General features: G+C 41.6%; 3 protein-coding genes and 1 long non-coding RNA gene across 4 annotated transcripts in view; 3 read left to right on the top strand and 1 right to left on the bottom strand.

Moving 5' to 3' along the window:
- LOC118404622 overlaps positions 1-24965 on the bottom strand; it is a 29182-nt gene extending 4217 nt beyond the window's left edge. The window contains exon 1 of the long non-coding RNA XR_004829784.1: positions 24855-24965. This is a non-coding gene — a long non-coding RNA (uncharacterized LOC118404622). The remainder of the gene's footprint in view (positions 1-24854) is intronic.
- LOC118404618 (extensin-like) lies at positions 1470-5492 on the top strand. The gene is made up of 5 exons (XM_035803847.1): positions 1470-2906; positions 3047-3265; positions 3559-3609; positions 4017-4355; positions 4905-5492. The coding sequence occupies exons 1-5, from the start codon at positions 1494-1496 to the stop codon at positions 5007-5009; spliced, it is 2127 nt and encodes a 708-aa protein (XP_035659740.1). The 5' UTR covers positions 1470-1493; the 3' UTR covers positions 5010-5492.
- On the top strand, positions 8900-21737 carry LOC118404621 (fatty acid-binding protein, brain-like). Its single transcript, XM_035803849.1, has 4 exons — positions 8900-9130; positions 19405-19577; positions 20430-20540; positions 21147-21737. The coding sequence occupies exons 1-4, from the start codon at positions 9058-9060 to the stop codon at positions 21198-21200; spliced, it is 411 nt and encodes a 136-aa protein (XP_035659742.1). The 5' UTR covers positions 8900-9057; the 3' UTR covers positions 21201-21737.
- LOC118404620 lies at positions 23951-26708 on the top strand. The gene is made up of 4 exons (XM_035803848.1): positions 23951-24143; positions 24766-24950; positions 25594-25701; positions 26275-26708. Exons 1-4 carry the CDS (start codon positions 24032-24034, stop codon positions 26326-26328), a joined length of 459 nt encoding a protein of 152 aa, XP_035659741.1. The 5' UTR covers positions 23951-24031; the 3' UTR covers positions 26329-26708.
- Positions 26709-26714: the final 6 nt, after the last annotated feature.

Below are 26714 nucleotides of genomic sequence, written 5' to 3'. Positions count from 1 at the left end.
CTAGAGCGATACACTATGACCTTTTTATAAACTGAAGACACAGTCGAGTTGTGGTCAGGGTTCTTGACTCAAAACCTAGAAGTACTGAGTTCAAATCCCTGACAGGTCCCGTTTTTGTGTCTTTGAACAGTCTTTGACAAAGACAGTTTCCACTTTTCCATGACCTGTCCTACTTACAGTAAAGAGGCAGAAGCCCTGTTCCAGAACTTTTATTAGAACTAATTAAAAAAACAAATTTTTCCCTACATGGGACGCAGACCGATATCTTCCATATAATGCTAAAATGTCAAACTCATATGATCTACATATTTTACCTAGATCAGTTTTTGTACATCTTTCCAAATGCGAGACCAGATCACTCATACATGACTGTGCTGTAACACTTATAATGTTTGAAAATATTTTGTTGTTCTTATATGTACGTAGTTTTGTAGCTGTTGCCATACGTTGTATCCTGCAGTACAATCCTGAGCGATAAAGTTTATTCATTTATCATATTTCCTAACTCGACTAAAGTGCAGATGAGTACATAACTACGGTTAGGGGCGTCGCTCGAATAAGATGTTAAATGAAGGTCCCGTGTTTTAGGAGAGCTACATCTCTAGCACGTAGACGAACCCACCGCACTTATTGATAAGAGTATAGATCCTTGATTTTCAGTCTGAGTGGATTAAAAAAGTGTCTTGTATTTATGCAGATTGTACTTTTCAGTATCAATCTGTTTCGAACGGGTACACACTACAAACAGATGTAACGTCTGTGTTGGCTAGGAAGGAATTAAGAAACCCCCAAAAACTCTAAATATTTCAAGGTGGTGTAGAGATCTTCAATTTGTTGTTTGATTATGATGCTTATTTTTAACGACTTTTTTTTCCTGCTAGTTTAATGATAATCATAAAAATAGTCAGTTTGATGCCCACTACATCCGGAAAGACATGTACAGCAAAAGAGAATTAGTACGGCAAATAAAATCTAACCGGTGATCAAACAAAGCAAGAAGTGGAAAGGCTGTTTTGACAATTATTAACAGCCATTGACTGTCGATCACAGGTTGCTACCTTCTGATTGGTCAAAGTTCAAGAGGCTAGACAGAGGTCATGAGTCGACCGGTCATTCCCCCGTCGGACTACTCGGATGATGACTCCGACCAGGAATCTCAGCGCATCGCCAACGCACAACGGGGCCGACTCTGGCGATCTTCCCCCGAAAGGGGTGGTGGTGGTGGTGACAATTGGGGACTGTTCGCTAAATCTCCGGGAGGACCTCCACTTCCAGCCAGGAACGTTAACGGACCGTCCAAAGCCTGGCGCTTTGCAGGAGAGCCGCCTAGCGGACCTGGACGGCTTCGCGGAGGGCTGAACCAGTCGGAGCCGTACAGCCCGATTCCGAGTGATTACGAAGAGAGCCGAAGTCGGCACGGCGTGGGTGATAAACCGAGCGATCGGGACGAACCTCGAGCCAGGGAAAGGGGGAGACCAAGAGGGGGTGAGGAGATGGGGGGGTGGGGCCAGGGATCCCCTACCGGAGGTAGGCATGACGACGGGTATGAGTCGGACGGACGTCAGCCGGACTTCGGACAGAGACGCCCGGTTCGCCACGATAGGAGAGAACCGCCTCGGGAGTCGGGCCGACCGGAGGCCGAACGAAACCGACGCTATGATCCCAACGAACTCGGCCGACCCGATATGGGACGAAACGGACCGAAGGACCGTCCCGAAATTGGCCGACCCGATGTAGGACGAAACCGACCGACCGACCGTCCCGACGTAGGCCGAGCAGACGACGAACGAAACCGACTGAATGACCGTACCGACATAGGCCGACCACGTGTCGGAGAAGACCGACCAATCAACCGGCGTAAAATGAGCCCACCTGACGTCGAAAGGCGTCGACCAGGTGATCCACGTGATCACAGGTACAGTCCCAACGGTCGTGGATATCCTCCTCGGGAACGAGAAACGAATCCTTCCAGAGAACGAGCTCAAGGGCCAGGCGACCCTTACAGAGGCTTCCGACCTGAAGAACCCCGAAGCCGTAGACCAAGCGGGCCACCACCTAGGTACAACCCGGAAGATCGTTGGGACGAGAGGGACCACGGCCGCTTCCCGCCCAAAGACGACGCATTGCCTACACGTGATTACAACCAAGGGCAGAGGCGATTTACTCCCAAAGAACAAGTTCCACCAAACCGTCGGTTCACACCACAAGAACAGCGCAACGCGCGGAAGAACACGCCATTCGACCCAAGAGCTCCGTCAGATTTCGAGTCCGATAGGAACGATCATCGCAGACCGGGTGAGCCACCACGCGGGAGGTCTCCATACGACAGGGACGACGTCTCATGGGGGCCACGATTTCCAACCGATGGCCCGTACGGTAGGAATGAAGCGCCACCTAGTGACCGTCGTGGTCATGACATGCCACCTGGCGAGCGCCGTGGGCAACCCATGCACAGCCACCCATACTCGCAAGGCGGCGTTGCTCCAGGGTTCCGTCCCGACTACCCACCGGATCCCTCCAGTAGAGGAGAACCCCCGTACCAGAACACCAGCACACCCCGCGTTCCAGAGGGCCCCTACCGACCTGTACCAAAAGCTGGCCCATACCCCGAGCGAGAGAATGGATACATCTCCGACGCGTCCTCTCGGTACCGACCGCGCGACGACTCCTACCAATCGGACGACGAAAACTCCCGAAGCAGTCAAAACGACGGCTACGAAATCCCGGCGAAGAAGCCGAACCGAGGGTTTTCGTATGCACCGAAAGAATCGCTGGAGCGGTCCTTCAACCATGGAACGTACAACCCGCCTACACCAAAACCTGGGGGTGTCCGACGGCCGAAGTCTTTGGAGGACATCTCCGATGAAGACCGAGGTCATCCCGAGGGACAGTCGACTTTTGCCGAGGTCAGTCAAATTATATCAAACATTTAACCAAATATTTCTGTTCTAATTCAAATCATCCATCCGTTTTTTCCAATAGTTTCTAAAATCGCCAAAATTTGTCATAAATGATTATTCACCGATATGAATTATGTCTTTTTCAGGAATATCGTCAGAAACCGAAAGCGTATCCTACTGCGCAGTCGCAGTATCCGGAAAAGTCCGAAGACCCGACGGAAGACGAAGTTATCTTCCTGAGCGCGACGCTCGCCTATTGGCTGATCGGAGTGGGTGTGGCCTGTATTGTGGTCGGAACCGTCGGCTTGTTCTTCTGTATGACGTGGCACGCCATGGCCGGGGCTCCATTGTGGAGTGGACTATGTGTAAGTAGATAGATTTTGTTATAAGGGGGACCAGGCAGGGAGGCAGGGAAAAAATCCGAATTCATAAGAATCAATTGCAAAGGAGATGTTAATCAAAAAGTAATAGAAATTTTGTGGCAATTGCAAAATTAATAGAAGCATGATTTCAGAGCAAACAGAAGGTACAACAAGAAGCAAAGTTGAGGAATTCTTAGTTGGTCCTTTTGCTAAGCTATGCAAACTTTGGACACTATATACTAGTGCTTTTAAATGTAATAATAAAGATTCTTGCTGAAAGATTTGATCTTTTACAGGTCGTTGCGACGGGAGGTCTTGCCATTGTGAACAACAAACATCCGTCTAAGGTACTTAACTACACATTCTCACACAATTCTATTTAAGTCGCAATCTGTCAATAAAGTGTAAAATATAGGAGATTTGTAAGAAAATCTTAAACTTTTTATAACTATTCAGATAATAAATTTTGGTCCTTTGCCACAGTGGTGGACCTAAGACCCAAGATAAAAGCTAGAGTTGGTAGGTTTTTGCTAGGGTCGGTTGGACAACCAGAAACACTTAAAATTTGTGTATGTGAAATGCACTCACGAAGATGTTATACTTATGTCTGCAATATATCAGAATACCCAGATGCCTCGTTCTGGTGCCATGACCAGGGATGACAAACATCTAAGAATTCGACATTATGTTTCCCTGATTTGGGGATGCTGTTATGATGAATGTACTAACTAATTTTTTCGGACTTTCTTCACAGTTCGTCACCACGGTCTTTGTTGTCGTCGCAGTTGTCGCCTTGCTTTTGCAGCTCGTCAACGCCGGCATAACGGCCAGCGGACTCTCTATCGCTGTCGACATCATCAAGGAAATCAATGTCAATGGGGGTCAAAGAGCTGCGGTCCCTACACCAGCACCAGGATTCAATATCATATTTTGGAACACGGCAATCTATGCATTTGTCTCTACCCCAAATTTAATGTTCTATGTGAATATAGCAATGTTTGTGGTGATTCTGCTGACATCGGTGGTGGCGAATGTGCTGCTAATTTTCGTTCTGGCGAAGACGGTGCAGAAACTACGTCAGAGGAAACAACAGGTAAACAATTCTTTCAGAGCAACTTCTGAATTTTTTTTATCGACTTGGAAGTCTACGTATACATTTCGTTAATTTCAAAAATTGTTGACAGCTTTGCATGATTTTTTGTTACTTCCTTAGTTCATTGTAACTTCAGATGCTAAATAGAATGTTTTCGTAGGACAAGGAACAGTTTGTCTTCTGTTCTCGTCAAAAGCCTTACAGATCAAGAAATACCATAAAACACAGAGGACAACCCTTAAATTCTTCAAAAAAATATAAACCTCCTATGGCCATGTCAGTGTGGTATTGTATGTTGATTTTCCCACATCATGCATTATCGGATCATTCTGTACATTTTAGTACACTGAATTTCTTTTTACGTGTACGTGTGAAAATGTGTTAGTAGAAATAGTTCTAATTGTATTTCTGATGAGTTAATCTATTTCTATAACAAAGAAATGTCTTCATGAGTCTGTTTATCATTCTAAGTAATCATTTGTGTACATAGTTACTATTTATGTACGTATCACGAAAAACTAAGCCAACTGTGCTGTTTCCTCTTGTCAGAAAGGAGAACGGAACATCTCTATGATGAACCTCCCACAAGCCGAACACGTCCAACCCGTCAACCCCCCGCACAGCCAGATACACTACATGGACTCTCTCACTTGAACCACAGCCGGACTATGTAAGCGAGACAGAACAACTGTATATACTTCGGTCACATTTCCAAACCGGGGCGCAGCCTGGCAGCTTTCATGAACGAAACGTGTAATGCAAAAGACAACTAAACACAAGAACATTCTAAAAATTGTCATGAGCTTAATTTGTGTAATAAAAAACTATACTCTTGATAAACAAATTTATTTTCCGATTTCAAATCGCAAACATTGCCTACTCGGAGCCAGGCCGAGCTGTTTGTAGATACGATGGATTTAAGTTTATGCCTATAAATATGTACAAGGCATACCGTAAAATGTTGGTCTGTTTTGTGTTCTTTGCTGTCTGTTATACTGTACTTCCGTTCCTAAAAACTACCGAACCGGGCTCCTTTGTGGAAATGTGACGTTAAAATTGGACAGGTTACTTTCTGACAAGTAAGCTTTATTACAGTAACTATACCCAAGAAGAAATACAGAGCAAGTCTTTATCTAGGTTCTTAGAAGAATCGTTTTGTTTTCTTTTCAACCATCTTATAATCATATCTTTATCATTATCATTTAACTACGTACATAAATTCCACTTGACCATATACATGTATATGTATGACACGTAGGTTGGACATCCTGGTAATAAGATACACCAAAAAGTATTTACTCAAGCAACTGGATATGGTTTTGGAAACGGTCAGACGTTTCGGATAGAATCCACTATCCTTCGTCAGTGACACTGTGATAATGGTGTCACTGACGAAGGATAGTGGATTCTATCCGAAACGTCTGACCGTTTCAAAACCATATCCAGTTGCGTGAGTAACTACTTTTTGGTGTATGTATTTGCATGTTTAATGATCCCATACCGTCCAGGCAGTTGAATTAGTTTGGCACTAACTGTAAAAACTCTTTATCACGTCTTATCAGTAAATTAAGGTAAAAAAGGTACTACAAAGTGCAATTGAAAGAGTGTTAAAATATTAGTATATATAAGAAAGCAATCTATGAACTTGCTTTGCCTTTTCGACTAGCTATAGCATCAAATGTTATTGAGGAGGTGCAAAAAATGTTTATCTAATAATTATGTACAAAGTGCTGTCTTTGAAGAATTACAAGATTTCTACTTTTGATCAAACTGGAGTGACGTAAGTATGAGAAAAATACCTTAAAAATTTTTGTTGCAAAGACAAAAATCATATTTAGGGTTCAAAAGTCCAACTTTCTATTGATTATTAGAACGGTGCAAATTCGGAACCAATCACAATGCTGATAACTATGGACCAATCAGAGTTGAGGAGACATAGGCATTATACAAACCATTCCACACTATGTAAGATATGACGTTTGAATTTTTAATCTACTGTTTAAAATGTCGATATGAAATGAAACTAGAATGTGTCATCTCGGGAATTATCATATAAGAATTATGATATAATCACTTGTATACTTTCATAAGTGAATTTATATTTCAAATGTTTATGATATGATCATATGATCGGTTGCCAAGTTGTAAAGAAAAGGGAGAATATATCAATTTTCATATTCTGTTCATTTCTTAAAGAATAAAAGCTATGTGATGAACATGCTGGCATATTCACCTTGCTGGTCTTTTGTTACACGTTGTGTTCGCGCCTCCTAGCAGAATTGATATTAACTGCACCTAATGAGAAATAGCCTAATGAGAAATAGCCTCCTATTCTTATAGTCAAAAAATGCATTTTAAACGTCCCTGGCTGTACCACATTTCTTGAGGACTCGTAATCATTCAAAACTTCGTTTTAGAAATGTATCTGAAAATGGAATACTATTAAAGACGTAATAAACCTTGTCCTTTTGTTATCAAAGAATAATATAATAATACATTTGAGAACGAAAAATAATTGGACGGTCTCTTACACAACAGTAAAAGTGTTTAATACCAATGTGTAATAGACACACATGTGTACATGTACTTACAAATACATAGTAAAACTTGTCTTATTTTTATCGAAGAATAATACAATGAAATATTTGAAATCGAGACAAAAGAATTGGAACACAAATAACTGGACGGTCTCTTACACAATAGTAACAGTGTTACCAACGTGTAATAGACACACATGTGTACCGTATATACTTATAAATACATAGTAAGACTTGTCTTCTTTTTACTAAAGAATAATACAATAAAATATTTGAGAACGAGACAAAAGAATTGGAACACAGATAACTGAAAGTTCTTTTACACAATAGTAACAGTGTTACCAATGTGTAATAGACACACATGTGTACATGTACTGACAAATACATAGTAAAACTTGTCTTCTTTTATTTAAGAATAATACAATGAACTATTTGAGAACGAGACATAAGCATTCAAAGAAAAGTAACTGAACGTTCTCTTACACTATATTTACAGGGTTACCAATGTGTAATCGACACACATGTGTACGTGTACGTGTACGATGTTTTTCATTGGTCCCGCCATACACAAGTGGACCATGGACTCTGCATTATGTAACGCTGACGGAATGTAGACAACTGTGTCAACATAGGCGGTGTAACGGTGCAATCTGTCACCATCAAGACTGTGTACGGCAACAACGTAGAGATAACAGAAAACATAGAAAACTTTTTAATCTCTCTTTATTGATATTCGTCATGGCAGCCTTCTTTCCCAGGCTTGGTTTGTCTTATGTTCACCTCAAGTAAGACTGCGTGAGATAATCGTCGCCATTTCAATCGTGTTTGTATTGCCATTCCCCCCTACCCTGGAGAGCAGGTCCTCCGGTAAACATGAAATTCTGGTTGATATTGGGTGACACATTTTTCTGAGAGAACAGGCGAAAATAAATGCGCGCGGATGGCATCCAACAAATTAAGGCAATGTGGCCTAAACAAGCACTCAAATATATGCATACAATACATGGTCAAATAAAGCACCCCGAGACGACCATAAACATCGTTTCAATGACTATAACAGAATATTAGCAGAGTGTCTAACCCTAACTATTAATTCCATCCCTACACGAAAAAAAGACAAGAAAAGCTTTCAGTGATTGATATAATACATAGCCTGTCTCTCAGACTTCATGGGACTAAGCCTGTGTTAAAAACCTCTCGCAGCCGGGGACTAAAAATCAGGCAGTCTGGGCGCTAAGAGTGAGATTTAGGCTAACGCTATAACGCAGCGCTAGCTAATGTAATGCTAATGGACTCGTTGAGCACATAAAACGAAGTTTAGTTCTGTAAATAGGCTAGACAGACGAAGTCACTGACAGTTTATAATTACTTACTACAATATATCACTATGCTACTAACTACTACACTGCTATTCTCTATATTTTCACTCATACATATACACATGTTACATCAATTGGCCATTCTCAGAGAGCCTGCAAGAGACTACTGTAGTCGGTAGGCATTCCCCAAATTGAATGCCTGGAAGAGGCTGTATTTGAGATTACCAAAGCCTAGCAATGACTACGCAGGGGCAGTTGGCAAGAATCTAAGTCATGCCATACAATTGTAATATATGTAGAAACGGATGCAGTAGATATCTAACAAGGCCATCTCTCCTACTGCCCCCTATGTACACTGTAGTACTGTATGTGCAGCGCGTGACAACCGTATGACCAACATTAGACTCGTCCATTTTTAGATTCATATTGAAATAATATCGGAAAAGTCTATATTAAATGTAAGAAGTGGGGTATTGATTTTATTGACACATCCAAATTTATATCTACATTTATGGAATTTAATTTTGTTCATGATCACATTACAAAATTGTGGGAAAGGCACCCAACCCCACAGTTTCTAACGAATGGAATATTCCTTGCCCTTGCCGTCCTATTTTCCCAGTTGACTGACACGGCACCGTTATTTTCTTGGCCCTTGAGGGCAAAGTTCAAATAATCGCCCGACCACACCCCCTTCCCAGCCTCCACCCGGACCCACCCCCTTTCTTTCGTCCCACGTCGTCGCTACAAGACCCTCTCACTTCGTCTCCGGACTTCGACCATCGTAGCCACCACACAACCTCTTCGGCCTTCCCCGCATCCAACACCGAACAACCCTTCTTCACCATGCCGGTCGATCTCTCGGGAACATGGAAGCTTGACAGCAGCGAAAACTTCGAGGAATTCATGAAGAAACTTGGTAAGACGTCGCTCAGACTTTTAAGTTTTTCTTACGCTCCTTGATACAGACCTACACTACGGCTGAATGTTTGCGTTGTTTGGGTCGTATTTTATTTGGCCTGGCGTCTGCAGATAACAATGCCTCCTTGTCTGTCAATAGTTAAAAATTGGGTCTGTATTTATGTGTGTACAAATGTGAAAGGCTTGAAAAGAACGTGGCATTGTGGTGGTACAGTGAAGATCGACATAAATCTCCGTCAAATACGACAGGTTTACGAGTCGTGCGAGCGTCGTGTATTAGTCGTACGAGATTCGGTAGTCTTGTAAGGGAAAACCTTGTCGTAGATCACTTCCGATGGCCTATTGTATAATTTCTAACTTGGCAGTATGAAAATCGTACGACACTTAAAAATTGCGCGACGAAATAGTGTGAATGTTGTATTTGGCTGACTTGGTAACCATTCTAAGCGGGCCGGATATAAGGGGTGATATGCCTAGGTCCAAGTCCTACTAAGAAGACGTCTTTTTCTGACAACCTATTTTTCCACCCGGAATTTTAATTTCTCCTTGCTGGCCTATGGAAGCAATTAAAACCAACCCCGTTGAAAATTCCCCGACGTGCGCTAGCGAACTCGGCGGGCGGGCAACGCTCCCAGCACCGAAGAGATACCGGGGAGTTCACGATGGTATGGTTACCAGGCTATGGTATACTGTAAATGCAGAAATGTTCGCGGTGGTTTCATGTTCGCGTTTTCGCGTGGCAGTCTCACCGTGAACTTTAAACCACCGCGAAAATTTTCTCATTACAGTATGTGACTACATTGTTTGGCACTACCGCGAACTCTCCATTTTCCCGCTAACGCGAAATTAAATCCCCGCGAAATTAAATGCATTTACAGTATGTGTCACGTACAAAGTGGATGTTTGGTCACATAACACTGTCCGAGGATCCGCGAGGGTATGACCTCCTCTCGTCTGATGCCCCTTTAAACTAATAAACTCTGCAAACACTGAGACATCTTTTACCAGGATCTAAAGAACGTTACAAAACTTAGCCTACTAATAATATCATCGGGATCTCGCCGCTATCTCTACGGTGCTAGGAGAGTAGCCCGCCCGCCCAGTTCATTAACGCACACCGGGAAATTTTACGGGGTTGGTTTGAGTTACAACTATTGACATTGACAATTACGTTCTTTTTAATACTAAAGCCGGGATTTTTTACCCCTAATCTCTATAAGACTATAACTGGGCCGTGGTGAAATTTCTTGGCGGCCTCGGGCATGTTGGTTCTAGAACAGAGGGACTGGCTTGTGCATCAGCACTGAAAATAGTAGTCTCTACCAGGCCTTCCTACGGGGGTGCGGGGCTCGTAGAACTCCGGGGAAAAATCGGGAATTGTCCAGGGGAGTCAGACAATGCTAAGGTTCATGCGCGACCGGTCAACTCATCTGGTAGCAAAGCTTCTCTGCCAAATTATTCTCCCTATAAAAAAAAAGTATAATAGCCGGATAATTCAATCTGGTAGAGACTATCAAAACTGGCTGGCATTCAGGTACTAAACAAATGTGTGTAAAAAGTAACCAGTCTATTGTTAAAAGAAGGGGTATCTTTATCTCCTTGCCCACACTAAGGAAAAAAAGTTAATTTCATCACATTGTTAGCCGTAAATTAGCAATACACTATTGTCTTAAAAGTTGCCATGCAACTCTCCAAGTGACTAACCATTTATATCCATAACCAACTAACAATAGAAGAGTCCACACGGGACAATAGCTTCTATAGATTTTGTTCCGATAAACTCCATAGCAACTTTTTTACTGATAAAATAATAGATTAATGAAATTGTATTAGTAGCAAGTTTGTATTCATTTTTACGTAGGTTACGTGGTTAGGCCTAATTGATAGAACTGAATGCTGATAAGTTTCACGAATGTCGCTCAAGGCTGTGCCTAGTTGTTACAGTAGTAGGATACTAAGTAAGTATGTCTTTACAGGGAGGGGTTACTAGCCCTCCCACTAGCAACTCCTCGAACACTGGATCCCCAAGGTTACACCCCTTCCGTAAAAACGAGTGCAGCCCCAACCAAAAGATGCCCTTCCGCTATTCAAACATAATAATCTTTATTGACACGACAAAAGTACAGCGACTTTCGTAAGTTCTACATGTATAACAGCTAATTACAGTACAATTAAACACACATATATGGATCAACATTTGCCCTATTAGTGCTTGGTACATGAGAGCATTCAAAAACCGTTTTGAAACCAACATGGCCACAAAAGTCCAAGTACAAACAGGAGGATTGCATTGACACATGGTTTGATCCATGCACACTGATGTGTAAGGAATGCACGGATCAGTACCATCTCACCACGGGGGACAGGGAGTTACAATGAGAAACAGACATCAAGCTAGGTTTTTGCAGCTGGAAAATACCTACTACTGCACTGCGTAACGTAACACTAACAGTTGGTGTAAAATGGTGTGAGGGTATGAATGGGGGTTATCTAAGTAATATTGTAAAGGAGGAAAAAATATTCACAGGGGTTTAATTTCGTGGAGAAAAAATAGAGTGTTTACAGTGGCTTCAAAGTTCCTGGATAAAACGTCCATGCAGTGTTTTACTGTAAAATGTGAAACGTTTGCGGTGGCTTTAATTTTGCGATTGAAACTGCAATGCAGGGATTTACTGTAAAAGATGAAATGTTTGCAGTTGTTTAAAGAAAGTTGGCGATGAAAGAGCTTACCGCGAGACATAACATAAAATCACCGCAAATATTCAACCCTTTACAGTAGGCGCCAAACTGGTACAAGTGTGTCCTGTCATGGGTGTAAGTTTGCTATGACGTCATAACATCGTACGACTGATGGGGTCAAAGAGGTCAACTAGGTCATACTTGTACTTGATATGTCATTGGGAGATCGTGCGATAGAGATGATAGAAGATACCGTCCCCTATAGTATTTACCCCACATATTTATAAGATAAACAAGTGACCGTAGGTAACATAGTCTGTGACGTCGGTCTGGTATATGTTGCTTATTTTGTCTTCTTTGGTGTGTGACGTTGTGCTTATATCCTATATGATTCTTTTCATGGTGTTAGATATATCGTTGTATCTAAAGTTGCCTAATATTTCTGTGCCATGTGAATCTTACTAAACAGGTATGGATTGTGAGATAACATGTGGCCAAAGTCAAAAAGATATGGTGACGATAAGTTACCGGATGGTCTACTCTAATACACAGGCACATTCACACACAGACACACCTACAAGACCGACAGGCAGACTGACAAACGCACCAAGTATTTAACATGTTTCTGTTATGGACGTAATAAGTATGAAATACGGAATAGGACCTTGATGTTTCTTAGTCGAAGTCCGGGAATATAATATGGCTAAACTTCATTTGGGACGAGAATTCTTACACGCTTCATTGCAAACGGCGACAGGAGGTATTTGATTGACAGGGTCATTAGTGGAACATTAGATGTCGGTTCCCATGTCCCACATACGATAACACACAGCTGTTGATGATGAACTGTGCGATAAGTTTTTAACTAGTGTGAAGCCATAAGGTAGCATGACACAGTGTTAATGGGTGAATCCCGGGGTCCATGATGCTGGTACATAAAGTAGTACGGATAAACTTGTTGAATAAGAGGTAGAAAGCAAACGCGCGTAAAATTCTTGCACATATCGCGCATCTGCTTAACTATACCCAATTACCTCAACGGGCACCATATGCAGACATGGGCCAATACACTGTGAAACGTACAATTTGCAGGGGTGATTTCTGAAATTATTACATACATAATAAAACAGCTGCCGAAAAAATAAAACACCTTGCATCATCGTCCAACTATGTGTAGAGAACCTGCCAAACCACAAACGTATGCGACAACGGGAACATGCAGATATAGATGCGAACGCGCGTTACATTGACGACCAGAGAACATCACGCATCTGCTTGCAATATCTCAATTACAGCATGACCCATATACAGGGGATTTGGACTAATACACCGAAAGATGAACATTTTGTAGGGGTGTTATTTTTATTGCGTCCCTAATAAAACCAACTGCCGCAAAAACAAAACAAAAAAACAACGTGCATCATCGTCAACCTCAGTGCAGATGACCTGCCAAACAACGTACGTATGCGACAACGGGAACATGCAGATACCGATGCGAACGCGAATAACTTTGACGATCAGGTAACACCACACATCTGCTTGACAAATTCCAATGACACCATGACCCACATACAGAGGATCTGGACCAAAACACCGCAAGACGAACAAATTGTAGGGGTGTTATTTTCATAAAATCCATAATAAAACCACCTGCCGCAAAAAAAAGTTCACGTGCATCATCGTCAACCTCAGTACAAAGGACCTGCCAAACCACATAGAATTCAGACAACGGGAACATACAGATACAGCTGCGAACGCGCGTAAACGTGACAAAACTAAAAGTCTGTCGACCAGAGGGTCTGGTCACAGACTAACAAAGATATGCTGAACATTATGCATGAATGCAATGGAAGGCCACAGGGGTTCGCAAAGAGATATATCGGTGGCACGTGTGTTGATTTTTATCAGACATGGCTAGTTTGGTACAGCTGTGGCAAAAATCACCCGAGCCACATCTAAACAGACGTCAATAGATGTTTAATACCGTGTTTAGAATAGATCAGTGCTGTCTTGTACACATATGTCTATTTGAAATGCTATCAATACAGTTTATTTAAAATGATCTACAAATAGTTGAGCTCACTGAAAATGGCTTCTACTCTTCGTGACAGAGAAGACAGAAGCATTCTACAGGTTCATTTCTCACACGTCTTATCAAATCAAATACCTCGCAAACATTCTACGTATTGAATGATTACAACTACATTAACTCTATATTTGATACTGTCGTGAGTGACAAAATGTGAGTTGGAAGATGGTGTAAGCGGAGACTGGTAGGATAAGAAGTTTGGCCCGGGTCCAAAGTTGGTCTGGCAGGATTGAAAGTTTGGCTTTGTTTTGCTACTTTCAGCATGGACTTTTTCCGTACTAACTAGCTCCTTTACTTCTTCCTTCCCCATTCTTTTATTCACTCTTTCTTCCACCCTCCTCGTCCTTTATCCAAGATGCCTATACACTACTACTAGTACTTATTTCACTCATGTCTTTAATTCGTCAAGTGAAGACAGAAGTGTCATATGTGACACGTTACTGACAGATGTTAGGCATACTGAACTGAAGTGTACCGTACGTAGTAGTTTGTCAACAGGAAGGTTATCTGCCTGTGTAATAACCTCCTTGGTGACCTTGCTTCTAGCTCTGAATCAAGAGATTGGGAGTTTGGTTCCTACATACAGTCAAACCTGCCCAAGCGACCGCCTCTTCTTAGCGACCACTTGGCCATTACGACCGCTTTTTCTCGGTCCCGAAAATTCCCCATTTACGTAAGCATTTAGCGACCTCTTTACAGCGACCACCTGGCCAACGACAAAAATTGGGACCGCACAGGAACAAATCCCTGCCCATAACGACGGCGTCATTTTCATCTTTTAGGTGTCATAGATTTCCGATGATGATTAGCGCAATTTTTTTTGCCGAAATCGGCCAGTTTGCGTCGGATTTTGACTACCATTACGATGTTATGTTCAAATCAAAATAACGATGACAGTGGATGCACGTGCGTGTGCTTGCTATTTGCCATTAAACACAACGGAAACCATCTAAACTATGCATCGGGTATGTTGTGAGTCGATACTCTTCTAACCGACCACCTGACCAAATCGATCGCTTTTTCCCGGTCCCACGGGTGGTCGACTTGGGCAAGTTTGACTGTACAACACTATCGGTGGACTAGCCCCCTGCTGTGGTGATTGCCTAAAAATTGTGTGGCCCAAGGGCTATTGAAACGGAGACGGTCATATGTGTGAGTACACTGTCATCTAAAAGCAGATCAGTATAATTACAGTGTATGATATGATATTATCATATCTTACTACGTCTACAATGTATACTACGTTACGTTGGCTATCTTATCTTAAGAAATCAGATGCCTCTTGCGGAAAGTCTTTGCAGAAGCCCGATACAACAAAATGCTCACTTTCAAAGTTTGAAACCGATTAATGAGGCATAGTTTGAAAGAAACATCCATCCCAAATAAAATGAGCTGTCAGCGTATATGGAGGTGATAATACCAGCATGTAACGGTCGATAGGGCGCGGAAATTACCTCATCAAACGTCTAGCGGTAATTTCGCTTGCTTTGTGTAATTTGCGTAGTTGGGTATAAATGCTTCCCGCATAAGCTGATAAGGCAGAAATGCACCAAAAAAGGTCTTTCATCATTTATTCACATAAAATGTTAACGAAACACCGAAAGTCCTAGCCTGGATGTAACACTGTTTACAGGGCCTACTAGTACACAGGCCAACTCCTCGGCTCCAGAGCCAACATATGCATGCTCCCAAGAAGTATTTACAGGCAAGGATAACCTTGGAGAAAAAAAAGACTTTAAAACTTTAACAGTCTCCTTGGATTGTACAGTGTACAAGGGAATTGAGTGCCAAATACTCATGATCAAGGAAACTACGTTGCCAAGTTCTGTCAAAAAATGTTGACTCTTTTTAAAACCGCTTGCATTGCTGTTTGGGCAAATTTATCACGACAAGCCCCCACCGCGAAAATTACACAAGCCTTTGTTCCTTGCTAATTTGCATACAATTACTAGTCTACTCTGTGCTAAATAAATCTTTGGTCTTTAGAGACGTGGCCTAAATATTAACCACGGAATGCCATTGTTACTATGGCTTATCCTGGCGTTGTATTTTAAATGGTAAAGTTTTTATTTGGTAAAGTTTTTATTTAACACTTTGTTAAAGCATTACGACTACAAACATTTGTACAATGCAATCCTGTGCTTATTGCCTGTGGTTATTGATATTTGACTACTAAAGATAGACCATTTTTATAACACGTAAAATAGGCTAGTTTTCAACAGTTGGATAGACTTTGCTGTGTTCTTCATTTAGAATGAGACTTGATATTAGAGCTTTAGAACTATACGATATTTTGATGTATTCTCACCCCTTAATATTTGACTTCTTTTATGTTTCATATATAATACTTTACTATAAAATTATTCAAAGAGCTCCCCGATCCCTATAATCTTCTTGCATTAACCTAAAATCGTTGGCAAGGTTGAAGATAGATCACGTGGTAGTGCTCTATAGCCTTTGGTACTAACTAGTGGTATGTAGTGTTGTGCGATTTGAGTGCGATTAGCCCTCGTAAAACTACTACCGAGTGCCAAAGTTTACTCGGGCGGTGGAAAGCTCGTACAACCCCAAAGACAACCCACCCAATCCACGATAGACTGGACACAACAGGCTAAAAAATTTAGGTCAACATCATGGGTAGTCCACGGTACTTTACATCACCAGAGATGTGATTGACAGCTGCACAAACGATAGATAGCCCGGTTGCTAGGCGACTGGATCCGCCGCCATATTGGTTTTCCATTACACATACTTCATTTGTTCTTCAAACATCTCACTGTGACGAATCCTTTCGCCACACTCTTGTAGAATTCTCACTCAAATAATGTACGCTTTTTGCTGACGAAGCGAAGGACGTTTCAGAGGGCTTGTCATCGCTTGAATGGAGGAATGTAGGCCACAGCAAATACATTTTATGGATCATATCACCACTCGCATTAATTTCAGCCTGGTTTTAAAAAGAACGTATATTTTGTTTCTCTTCAGATGCAGAAATAACCAACACGACAAGAAAATATAGAAAATGGGAAAAAATTTGGTTACCTTGATTATAATTGGAAACGGTAGCCTTGAGTGTACTTGTAGAAGTGACACAAGTGTTGTAGCCTTGAGTGTAGTTGCCAACTTGGTAAGTGATAATGGGCCACAACACAAATTCCCTATGTGTAGTTGGCGAATACATGTATTGGAGTAAATAAAAGATTTGTTGTATGTAACACGATGTTTTGTCGCTTCAGTTAATTTTACGAAGTTAAAAGTCTGTATTTATAAGATTCGGCAATATTTTTTTTGTTTGGCGTTCTTTATTTTGTAAGTGACTGTGGGTGACCGCTTCAAGTCTTCATTGAACGATTTAAGTCTCTGCTCTAAAAACTCGGGAAGCTTCTGTCTTTTTTTTTGCCTTTCTTGAATTTTATTGCGGTTTCGCGTTAGATTTGGTACTATAGCGGACATGAAGAAAACAGTACAAAATAGAATACCCGACAAAAATGCTTAAACACACATCAAAAACAACCGGACCCGAACTTCTGCTTGGACAGTGTTAGAGTATAGATTTTGAATATGTTTTGCATGTTATCCATAAAATTTACTTGCTGTGGCCTCACAGCGATAGCGTGGGAGTGAGATTTTTCCATGAAACCCTTTGACATGACGACCAGTATACATAATATGAAATGACACGTGTGGAAAACTTACGCTCCCAGCCTTGTACGTGGTTTGCATGTATTGATGACTCAATGGCGACGCGTATTTGACTCGAAAACGTTGGCCATGCGGGCAAGACAGTTTTACATGTAGATTTGGACAACTTTTTGTTTTCATGCGGGCAAAGAAGAAATCGTTTGCAAAAATTGATAGGAATGAAGTTCGCACCCTTTGCATGGGATTTCTTCTACTATCTTAACATACATATATGTCAGACTAGTGTTTTGTCTACTTTGTCAAATTAATTTATGTAACGATAGATCACCTTTATCACGCGGGGTAACTTATATTCGTGGTTTCGAAAAAAGGCACTCAAGGATATTAAGTTGACGGACGCTGCAATGGTTTGAAAATAAAACATTTAAAGGCAATGTCTTGAAAAATTACAGTTGGAAAACACCGTCCGTTTACTTGATATGCCTAAATAGCCATTTAAAAAACGGATGTAAGATACCCCGCGAATATAGGAGAACTAGCGTTATCCGCTTCGTTCATAAAAGTGTTCATAATACATAAAATCCTACATCGTTACTCATACACACAGACACACTAAAAATAATACCTTCATTTTCATGGAGGTGACAAAGAAAAATAATACTACATATTATTCAAAGCTTCCCCCTTGTCGTTTCGGTTTATGTCAGCCAGGCGTAGAATGAGACCCTCCTGTTGTGAGAGCGACTAGAGGTCATGACCCCATGACCCCATAGCTCCCACCCATGCATGCTAATGATGTACGGTTGGCAATGATCGCCAGAAGAGAGGAAGTTGTTATCGTCTCGATTTGTTTGGACATCCGTCATTCAAGGCGTGAAGGGGACGGTACATTAACTATTCTTCAACTTCCTCAAACACGCAATTCAAAGGGCAAGTTCACGTTGATGATACAAAATACATACTGAAAATCAGATCATTTATATAAAAGAAAACAGAAGGAAAATATAATTCAATATAATACTGTAAATGCAGAAAAGTTCGCGGTGGATTAATGTTCGTGGTTTTCGCGGTGACCACTTCACCGCGAACTTAAAACCACCGCGAGAATTTTTCTATTATGGTATTAGACTGCAGTCTATGGTGTTACCGCGAACTTAAATCCAGCGCGAAAAGTCCTTTTAGTAGTTTTACCGCTACTGCGAAATTAAATCCCCGCGAACTTAAATGCATTTACAGTATGAAAAACACAGAATGTTATGTACCATTTAACAAAAATATTAGAACCAATGTCTGCTATTTTATTGAATTGAACTGTTTTTCATCGATATGTTTCATAGTTATGTACATGTTTGGTGTTAAAACGTGATACGCATTATTGGACAGATTGTTTTAATTCTACCTCTGGTTTTTATCTTGACATATTACTTACGGCAACGATTCGAAGGTAGTTTGCGGTTTAGCACCCAAATCCCAGAAGTTATAAATATAAATGAATGTTGATTTTGTAAATGATTAGGTCTGGACCAATCAGGAAAAAAGAAGATTCGGGGCCCCATGTGGCTTTCGTTCGTACTGCAGCACAACTTCCACGTTTTTCTATCTCCAGCTTTGAATAAGCTGTATAGTCACTTTGAGGTAGAATAGATAGCTCTTGCGCCCTGGAAGAAGGCACATAAGTTTGAGCCCTCTAGCGGGTTTGGTATGAATTGAAGGGCCTTCATACAATATTTTGTGGTGTTTACAGTTTGGAAATGATAGTAAAATTTCTCTCATTTATAATATATTACCCAATCGAGAAAGCATCAGGAGAAGATTTAACAAATTTACTTCATGACTTTTTGTTTTCGGTTTTCCCCTTATAGAAGTGAACATGGCCCTCCGTAAGATGGGCGCCCTGGCCAAGCCGACCACTGAGATCACACAGACTGGGAACCACTTCGTTGTCAAGACGTCCACCACCTTCAAGAACACCGTGGTGGAGTTCGATATCGACCAGGAGTTCGACGAGAAAACAGCTGACGACAAGGAGGTCAAGGTGAGTCCAAGGTCACACAAAATGGCGTCGTCCGGCCAGTAGCCCAATATTGAACTAGTTTATCTGTAGTACTCGACAAAAAAATTGGACTCACCCAAATTTTTGACTGACCACCACCAATCTTTGTCAAGGAATGAACAATCCACTGCTGTCGTGACGTCACGTTATGCAGATAGAACGCGTGACTCAGTAAGCAGTGGATCATGGGTTGCAGGAAGTCTATGGCGCCCACCGTCTCTATTCAGGGATGGTTGTAAAGCTCTGATGTAGACCAGGCTTCTCAAGCGAAAAAGTCTGGCTCTATGCCCAAGATTTTAACTTTGTCCAGTGAGACCGAATGACCCGGTGATTCTAAGTGAATATGTTGGGAAATTTCTGAGGTTGTTGAACTCGGGCGTCTGTGCTCAAGGAACGGCGAATCCAATGTCACACAAAATGGCGTCGTCCGGCTAGTTGGAAGATTATTATTGCTTTTGTATCAAGTTGGCCTAAAATCATTTCTTATCTCCGAGATGATTTAATTTCAGTCTTTGTCTTGGCGTGTGTCTAGTGTTACGTTTGAATATTGTAGAGTGATCGGATATGAGGCGGAAGATGGTGTAAGCGGAGACTGACAGAATGGGAAGGATTGTTTGGCCCGGGTCCAAAGTTGTTCCCGTATCCTGGCAAGAAAAAGCATAGGCGGAAATAGCGAGAAATTACCAAGATAAATAAAACAACAAATTTACAAAGATCCTTAATTTCTTATTTTTGATGTAAACCGCGATGGCTGAAAATATTCTTAACATTATGTTTAGTAATTTACACCTTTTTGGTCAGTTCATGCAAGTATTTTTTATTCCATTTCCACAGTCCGTGGCTACTTGGGATGGGGACAAACTAGTGGTGACGCAGAAAAGAGGGCCCCCTATCGGCGACGTGCTGTACATCAGGGAGCTGCAGGGGGACGATGCACTGCTGCTGGTAGGGGAATCTCATTAACATCTGGTTATAGGGATGGACCAAGAAGGTTGGGAGAGGAGGAGAGTCGGTGCAATAAACTTCTATTGTTGATTATGCATGCAGTTTTATTTTATTATACGGAGTATATGCTTTCACTATGTCTTTTGGTTGGTGAGTGTTCATAGTGGTTTGGAGTGAAAGAAAGTGAGTGGGAAGATATGACCGTAATGTTCAGATTTGCTGTGATGGCAGGAAGTGCGTATACAGGTCAGAGGTGGTAGAACTCGTCGTTAATCAGATATAATAGACCACATAATGGAAGAGGCTACTAATTTACCGGGACGAATTGTTTTGGTCTGTCTAATGACAGAGCTACGTTGTGTTACAAAAACAATAGCTCTTAAATTTCGTAGTTACTCGTATATATTTTCCGTATGTTGATCTCAATCTTGAGAAGTATAAATGACCTACCATTTGGTTAAGGTATTGGTTCAGCAATCGTCTCATAATATCTAGCTAGAGAAAAAGCCAAATGTATTTACTTCATCCTTCACTGCTTTCATAAATGTTTTATCTAGCGGTTCATTCAGTAAATGCAGGCTTTTATTTTTTGTTTTTGTTGTGCAGACCTGCACCGCTGGTGACGTGGTTTGCAAGCGGCACTACAAGAAGAGCAAGTAGAGAGAACCATCCAACTTCCAGCTACAAAATGCTGCACATCGAACAACATAGGCCTGACCAAGATCTCACTGTCTGTTTCACTGCGTAGGCACGCCACCTAGCGTCATTTTCACTAAACGCAGGTTCAACTTGAAATGAAAATGCATGGAACATGTAATTTTTCTTTCAACAAATGCACAGTTTCTAAACGGAACTTGTGATTTTTCTTTTAAGATGTATGCTTTTTAAAGCAATTTTGCAACTTCAAATCGGCGACACTCACAAGGGACCTTATAGCTTTGCTGCTTTTTTTATCTGAAAAAAGTCGTTGGGTGAAAGTAGTGTAATTGTCTTTTGATTGTTTTACCTTCAATAAAATGTCACATTCCTACAATATATGAACGAAATGGAAGCTTAACTAGTAAGACAGGACAAAGAATTGTGGAGTAGTTGCTGAAATATCATACACATGTACAATGCCGTTGAATTCAAACACAAATTGCTCAATAAACACCATACATTCCCTGCTATAATAAAGTATCAGTTCATTTTCCCTATCATTGTTTGTTAATTTCTAATGTACACCCATATTCTGACTGTCTAAAGTTAGCATGTTGCCTTTTGTGTGTGTGTGTTCTACGATGTATTGCATGGATAAATATTAGTTCAATCAGATCAATGGTTTCTTTCAATAGTAATGTAATGAAGGCGTACTTAAATAGCTACATGTATGCCTAGTTAAAGGACAGCATCAGAAAATTTTCAATTCTTTATTTTCCAGTAGTTTACTCATTAAAAAGTTGATGTACGTCAATTTTTACATTGATCCGCCTAATATGACCCTGTAGACACGTTTGAACTTCGCGCTCTCCTCCTCTCCCCGCCGCGCTGGCCGATGACGTAATGGCCTCGTTCTGATCGTCTGAGATTGTATGACGTCACGGATCCAAAACTTCTAGCCAGCCATTTTGCTCGGTGAACCTCGGTCCTCTCAGCGGTAAATAATCACCCCGCCATTCTGGAGTTCAGTTTGTTGTCATTGAAAATTACTTTCCTGTAAGTCGCATTGTGAGCTGTCTACGAAGCCATAGTCCCCGGGAGACTGAACATGAATAAGCTTGCCTGCGTGTGAACCGCGCGGCGACGGAACGAAATCAAAACAATGGTGGTGGGGGAGGTTCACGCACCGTGCCATTCTGGACTGTTACAGGAGCGAGTTCGGGTCAGTTCTTACCTTCTCCTTTCCGGACAGCACAGCGATAATTACACGTAAGCTTCCACGAATTTTGGTTGAATTCACAATTGTCCAACTGGCAGGGACATTAAAAAAAATCATTCTCTGACAACATACCCTTGATCGCTACATATCGAACGATCCCCCTTCCGCGCCGAAACATACATACAGCCTTGTTGTTTTTACATACAACACAGGCCGGCATTGTGAATGGCGCGAAATGTCGGCTTCGTTTCAGAGTCCGTGATTTGTTTTGAATGAACCCCCAGCAATATCCGCCAAAGCTACATGATTGAAAAACCGACCAGTCCAGATAATTTACCCGAGAAACAGAAAATAAAGTGAGAGGCGAGGCGTAACTCGCACGATCTGTACAAGTTGTGGTGCTATCTGTTTCGGCGCGAAAAGGGGGTTGTTCGATATGTAGCGATCAAGGGTATGTTGTCAGTAGAACAAACGAGGTCTACAACTGTGAATTCAACCAAAATTCGTGGAAGCTTACGTGTAATTATCACTGTGCTGTTCGGAAAGGAGAAGGTAAGAACTGACCCGAACTCGCTCTTGTAATAGTCCAGAATGGCACGGTGCGTGAACCTCCCCAAAAACCATTGTTTTGATTTCGTCCCGTCGCCGCGCGGTTCACCCGCTGCAGACAAGCTAATTCATGTTCAGTCTCCCGGGGACCATGGCTTCGTAGACAGCTCACAACGCGACTTACAGGTCCACGAAGTTAATTGTCAACAACAACGGACTGGCTTCCAGAATGGCGGTGTGATTTCCCGCCGAAGGGACCGAGGTTCACCGAGCAAAATGGCTGGCATGGCCAGAAGTTTCAATTCTGATTTGTGACGTCAGCGCGCAGGCAATCAGAACGAGGCCATTACGTCATCGGCCAGCGCGGCGGGAGAGGGGAGGAGAGCGCGAAGTTAAAACGTGTCTACAGGGTCATATTGGGCGGATTAATGTAAAAATTGACGTAAATCAACTTTTTAATGAGTAAACTACTGGAAAATAATGAATTGAAGATTTTCTGATGCTTTCCTTTAATAACAGCTTAACAATCCCATATAGTGAATATACATTTGTATAAGGGTTAATGATCCAGCCCGGGGTGTTAATAGGGTACCCGAAAATCAGGTTAAGTTTTGTTGAAACATCTTAGTTTAACCATAGCGTTATCGTACTGTATTGGCCTGATGTAACTTTATACCGTTGCTCCTCGGTGACCGCTACGGTGTTTGAAGTGTTGCCACCCACCTATGTCTTTTGAAACGTACGCCTGGGCTTGACGTTAAATTAAGTACGTAATCGATCTCGATGTGGTATGATAATTATGAGAAAGGTCGACTGGAAAGGTAGGCAGCCTAAAAAAGAACAAAGTATAGTAAAATTAAGACGGGGCCACTAAAAACCCCATAGGCATAGGCCAGGTTTCGGAGAATGTTTTCCATACGACCTAGCTATGTGCAGCCAAACAGGTTACAGTTCACCTGTGCATGTGATCTTGCCGCTATTGTTTACTAGAAGATAAGATTTCACCCCCAGGTATAGGTCAAGGGTCACCGAGCCCGCAAAAGGTTTGACAAACAGACTCGAGAGACACACACAAATTTCTAACATGGAACAACAACAACAACAATACATGGAGCAAATCGCCAAGGCCATCAACGGTAAATGGGTTCAGGACCACACTCAGAACGAAAACTATGACGACTTTCTTCGTGAACAAGGTAGATCTAACAGTCGATAGTCAAACGTTTGTAGACAATATCTACGCAATCTATGCAAGTCTATGCGATTCGTAGTTGTATACTAAATTTAGTAGGTCGTATGGTTCCTAGCAAGGTTTCGAATGAACCAGAGAAGTACCTAGGACAACAATTTTCTAAAACAAGACATGTACAACTGAGCCTTAGGTTTTAGAGGACCACGAACATTGTAAGACACCGTGTTATGACTCCACTTCGCTGTCGGAAACTGTCTTGGCCGTTACCGACGCGACGTAATTCTTATTTTAAAACACAATCATGTAAGAGAATACAGTATAACACATGGGGGACTTCGACCGGACAATTGCAAACAAATCTACTAGGCACAGGAAGAAAACAGCGCGATGTTTTATGGCATGCCCCCCTCCCCTGTGACACCATGACAATGAAAACATGTATGTAGTACACGTTTACAAAAACAACGTCAATGCATCATACTAATATTCCCAACGACAACTGAATATTTTGAGTGAAACGGGGAATGAATTATTTATATTTCTGCTTGTTGGGCCTCAGTAACTTCAAGTTACTTGTTTATCATGTAAAAATAAAAATAAAAGTTTATTTTTTTCTGGTACAACAGGTATGCCTTGGTTTACTCGCAAGATGGTACAGGTGTTCAAAATAAGTCGTGTGGAAGAATGGATCGTCAACGGAGACCAGATCACCTACCGTCAGTACGTCGACCAGAACAGAACGTCTGGGATGACCCTTACTGTTGGGCAGCCGCCGATAGACTGCCATATCGAGGGTTTCGGTCATTTTCAGGTATCTTTTATTTTTGGCGACGCCTCAGGTGCGAGATCAATAGTATAGCATTGCTAAAGGTTTGTGGTTATTTAAACCCTGTTTGGTTTTACAATTTACTACATCTTAGGACTATGACAAAATCCATACCTTCCGTCAACTTCTTGCAAAACCAGACGTATAATGTATCTTCCGTACGTTCCTGGCTGCAGTACCATCATCTAATGCTAGTCGGCGCTTCAGTACCGCCTGAAGTTTCTGACATAGAATCCGAGTGTAACTTTCAATGCTATGAGCTATGTCACCACCTTATCATTTTTCTCTCACATAAAGTACACTTAAAGGCTAACCTGTTCGTCTTCGCTAGCAAATAGTTGTGTCTAATAATGCTTTATTTTGTTTTCTTCTTTTGTAGCTAATCATAAGAAACAAAATGATGTATATGAAACCCAAAACATTAAAGTGGGTCTTGTTATGGGATTACGACTGAGTAGAAAAGAAGGAAAAGGAAAAGGAAAAAAAAAGATGGCTGCCTTATGATTAAGGTTTGGTTGTATATTTGTTCGTTTCGGACAATTCAGCTTACCTACAAATACCAATCTTTATGATTAATTTATACCATACTGACACGTCTTGTTTGGGTTCTACACATACGCATGCGCAGTCCGAGGTTTCCTGGGATGAGTATGGTCGATTGGTGACGCGAACCAGGAGACAAAATGGCGAATTCGTACAAACAGGCCGGATTGACAGCAAAGGGATGCTGGAGTTGGTAATATATATATTTTTCTTGTAATTAAGGTAACACGCGTTCGTTCCTGTTATGTCCCTGTTTATTATTGTTTCAGTATACCGGGACTTTCTTTTAATGTGCCTAATTATGTGAAACTATGCCCACATAATCTATGAATGTAGTTATTGAATACATTGTGAGCAGAGAGGTAGGAAGTGGGTGGGAAGATAAGGTCACAGCAAAGGTCACCACTTGTGTGTGGTAAAGATATATTTGATTTACATGTGATCAGACAAGACAGTCCAGGTCATGGGGTCAATGGGGGAATTCGTGATCACGGGAAGGTATTAGAGTTTTGTTTTGGTCTGTCTGTGTCTCACGGGACACATTTCTTCATTTTAGTATGCTAGTCACGTAAACGCAGAGTGACGATTAAGTGAACATTGGATACATCCAAGCTCAATCGAAACGTCATTTGCATTCTTAATGAACCACAAACAATGAGAAACAGTAAATAATGTATACGAAAGATTTTCAACATTTTGTTCAGTATTATATACATCAATTTATGTACATATGCATAATTTTTTTTTGTTCCTCTTTTTGTTTCAGACGATCCTTCTCCCATCGGGAAAAACTTGCCGGCGAGTTTTGAAGAGGGTGTAATGGCGGCTTACTATCGCTAGATGGTGGCGTCTACTAAGACATACACAGTTCTGATTTCAAACTTGTTGTTTTTATTCATTGAATGAAACTAACATTACTGATATAACACGCCCCCACCCCTAACTAGGGACTGGGGTATGTCATTATTTCTCTTCTATGGATAAGATGTAATATACATATGCGTGATACATTTGTACATTGTGAACATGCTTGTAGTCTTCTGTAGTGTACATAACAATTTGGCCGTGCGTGCCTGTGGACCAAGAAGTCATGAGTTTAAACCCCAGCTTTGTCGCCCACCACGTGCACGCAACTTACAAGGGTTGCTGTACATGACCTTATACCCCTGTCACATGTAGCGAAAGGTCGATCGGACGACGAGTCTG

Source organism: Branchiostoma floridae, chromosome 17 (assembly GCF_000003815.2).
Source record: "Branchiostoma floridae strain S238N-H82 chromosome 17, Bfl_VNyyK, whole genome shotgun sequence".
NCBI lineage: Eukaryota > Metazoa > Chordata > Leptocardii > Amphioxiformes > Branchiostomatidae > Branchiostoma > Branchiostoma floridae.
Note: the sequence above shows the minus strand (reverse complement) of the source record. Positions and strands in the feature narration are given on the sequence as shown.

What these genes read in the sequence shown, in the direction of transcription:
- LOC118404620 (XM_035803848.1), top strand. Translation starts at nt 24,032, where the DNA reads ATGGAACAACAACAACAACAATACATGGAGCAAATCGCCAAGGCCATC. An exon ending in AGGGTTTCGGTCATTTTCAG is followed by an intron (nt 24,951 to 25,593) that starts GTATCTTTTATT and finishes ACGCATGCGCAG; the next exon opens with TCCGAGGTTTCCTGGGATGA. An exon ending in GCAAAGGGATGCTGGAGTTG is followed by an intron (nt 25,702 to 26,274) that starts GTAATATATATA and finishes TTTTTGTTTCAG; the next exon opens with ACGATCCTTCTCCCATCGGG.
- LOC118404621 (XM_035803849.1), top strand. Translation starts at nt 9,058, where the DNA reads ATGCCGGTCGATCTCTCGGGAACATGGAAGCTTGACAGCAGCGAAAAC. An exon ending in CTGACGACAAGGAGGTCAAG is followed by an intron (nt 19,578 to 20,429) that starts GTGAGTCCAAGG and finishes CCATTTCCACAG; the next exon opens with TCCGTGGCTACTTGGGATGG. An exon ending in GGGACGATGCACTGCTGCTG is followed by an intron (nt 20,541 to 21,146) that starts GTAGGGGAATCT and finishes TTTGTTGTGCAG; the next exon opens with ACCTGCACCGCTGGTGACGT.
- LOC118404618 (XM_035803847.1), top strand. Translation starts at nt 1,494, where the DNA reads ATGGGGGGGTGGGGCCAGGGATCCCCTACCGGAGGTAGGCATGACGAC. An exon ending in GACAGTCGACTTTTGCCGAG is followed by an intron (nt 2,907 to 3,046) that starts GTCAGTCAAATT and finishes TGTCTTTTTCAG; the next exon opens with GAATATCGTCAGAAACCGAA. An exon ending in TACGTCAGAGGAAACAACAG is followed by an intron (nt 4,356 to 4,904) that starts GTAAACAATTCT and finishes TCCTCTTGTCAG; the next exon opens with AAAGGAGAACGGAACATCTC.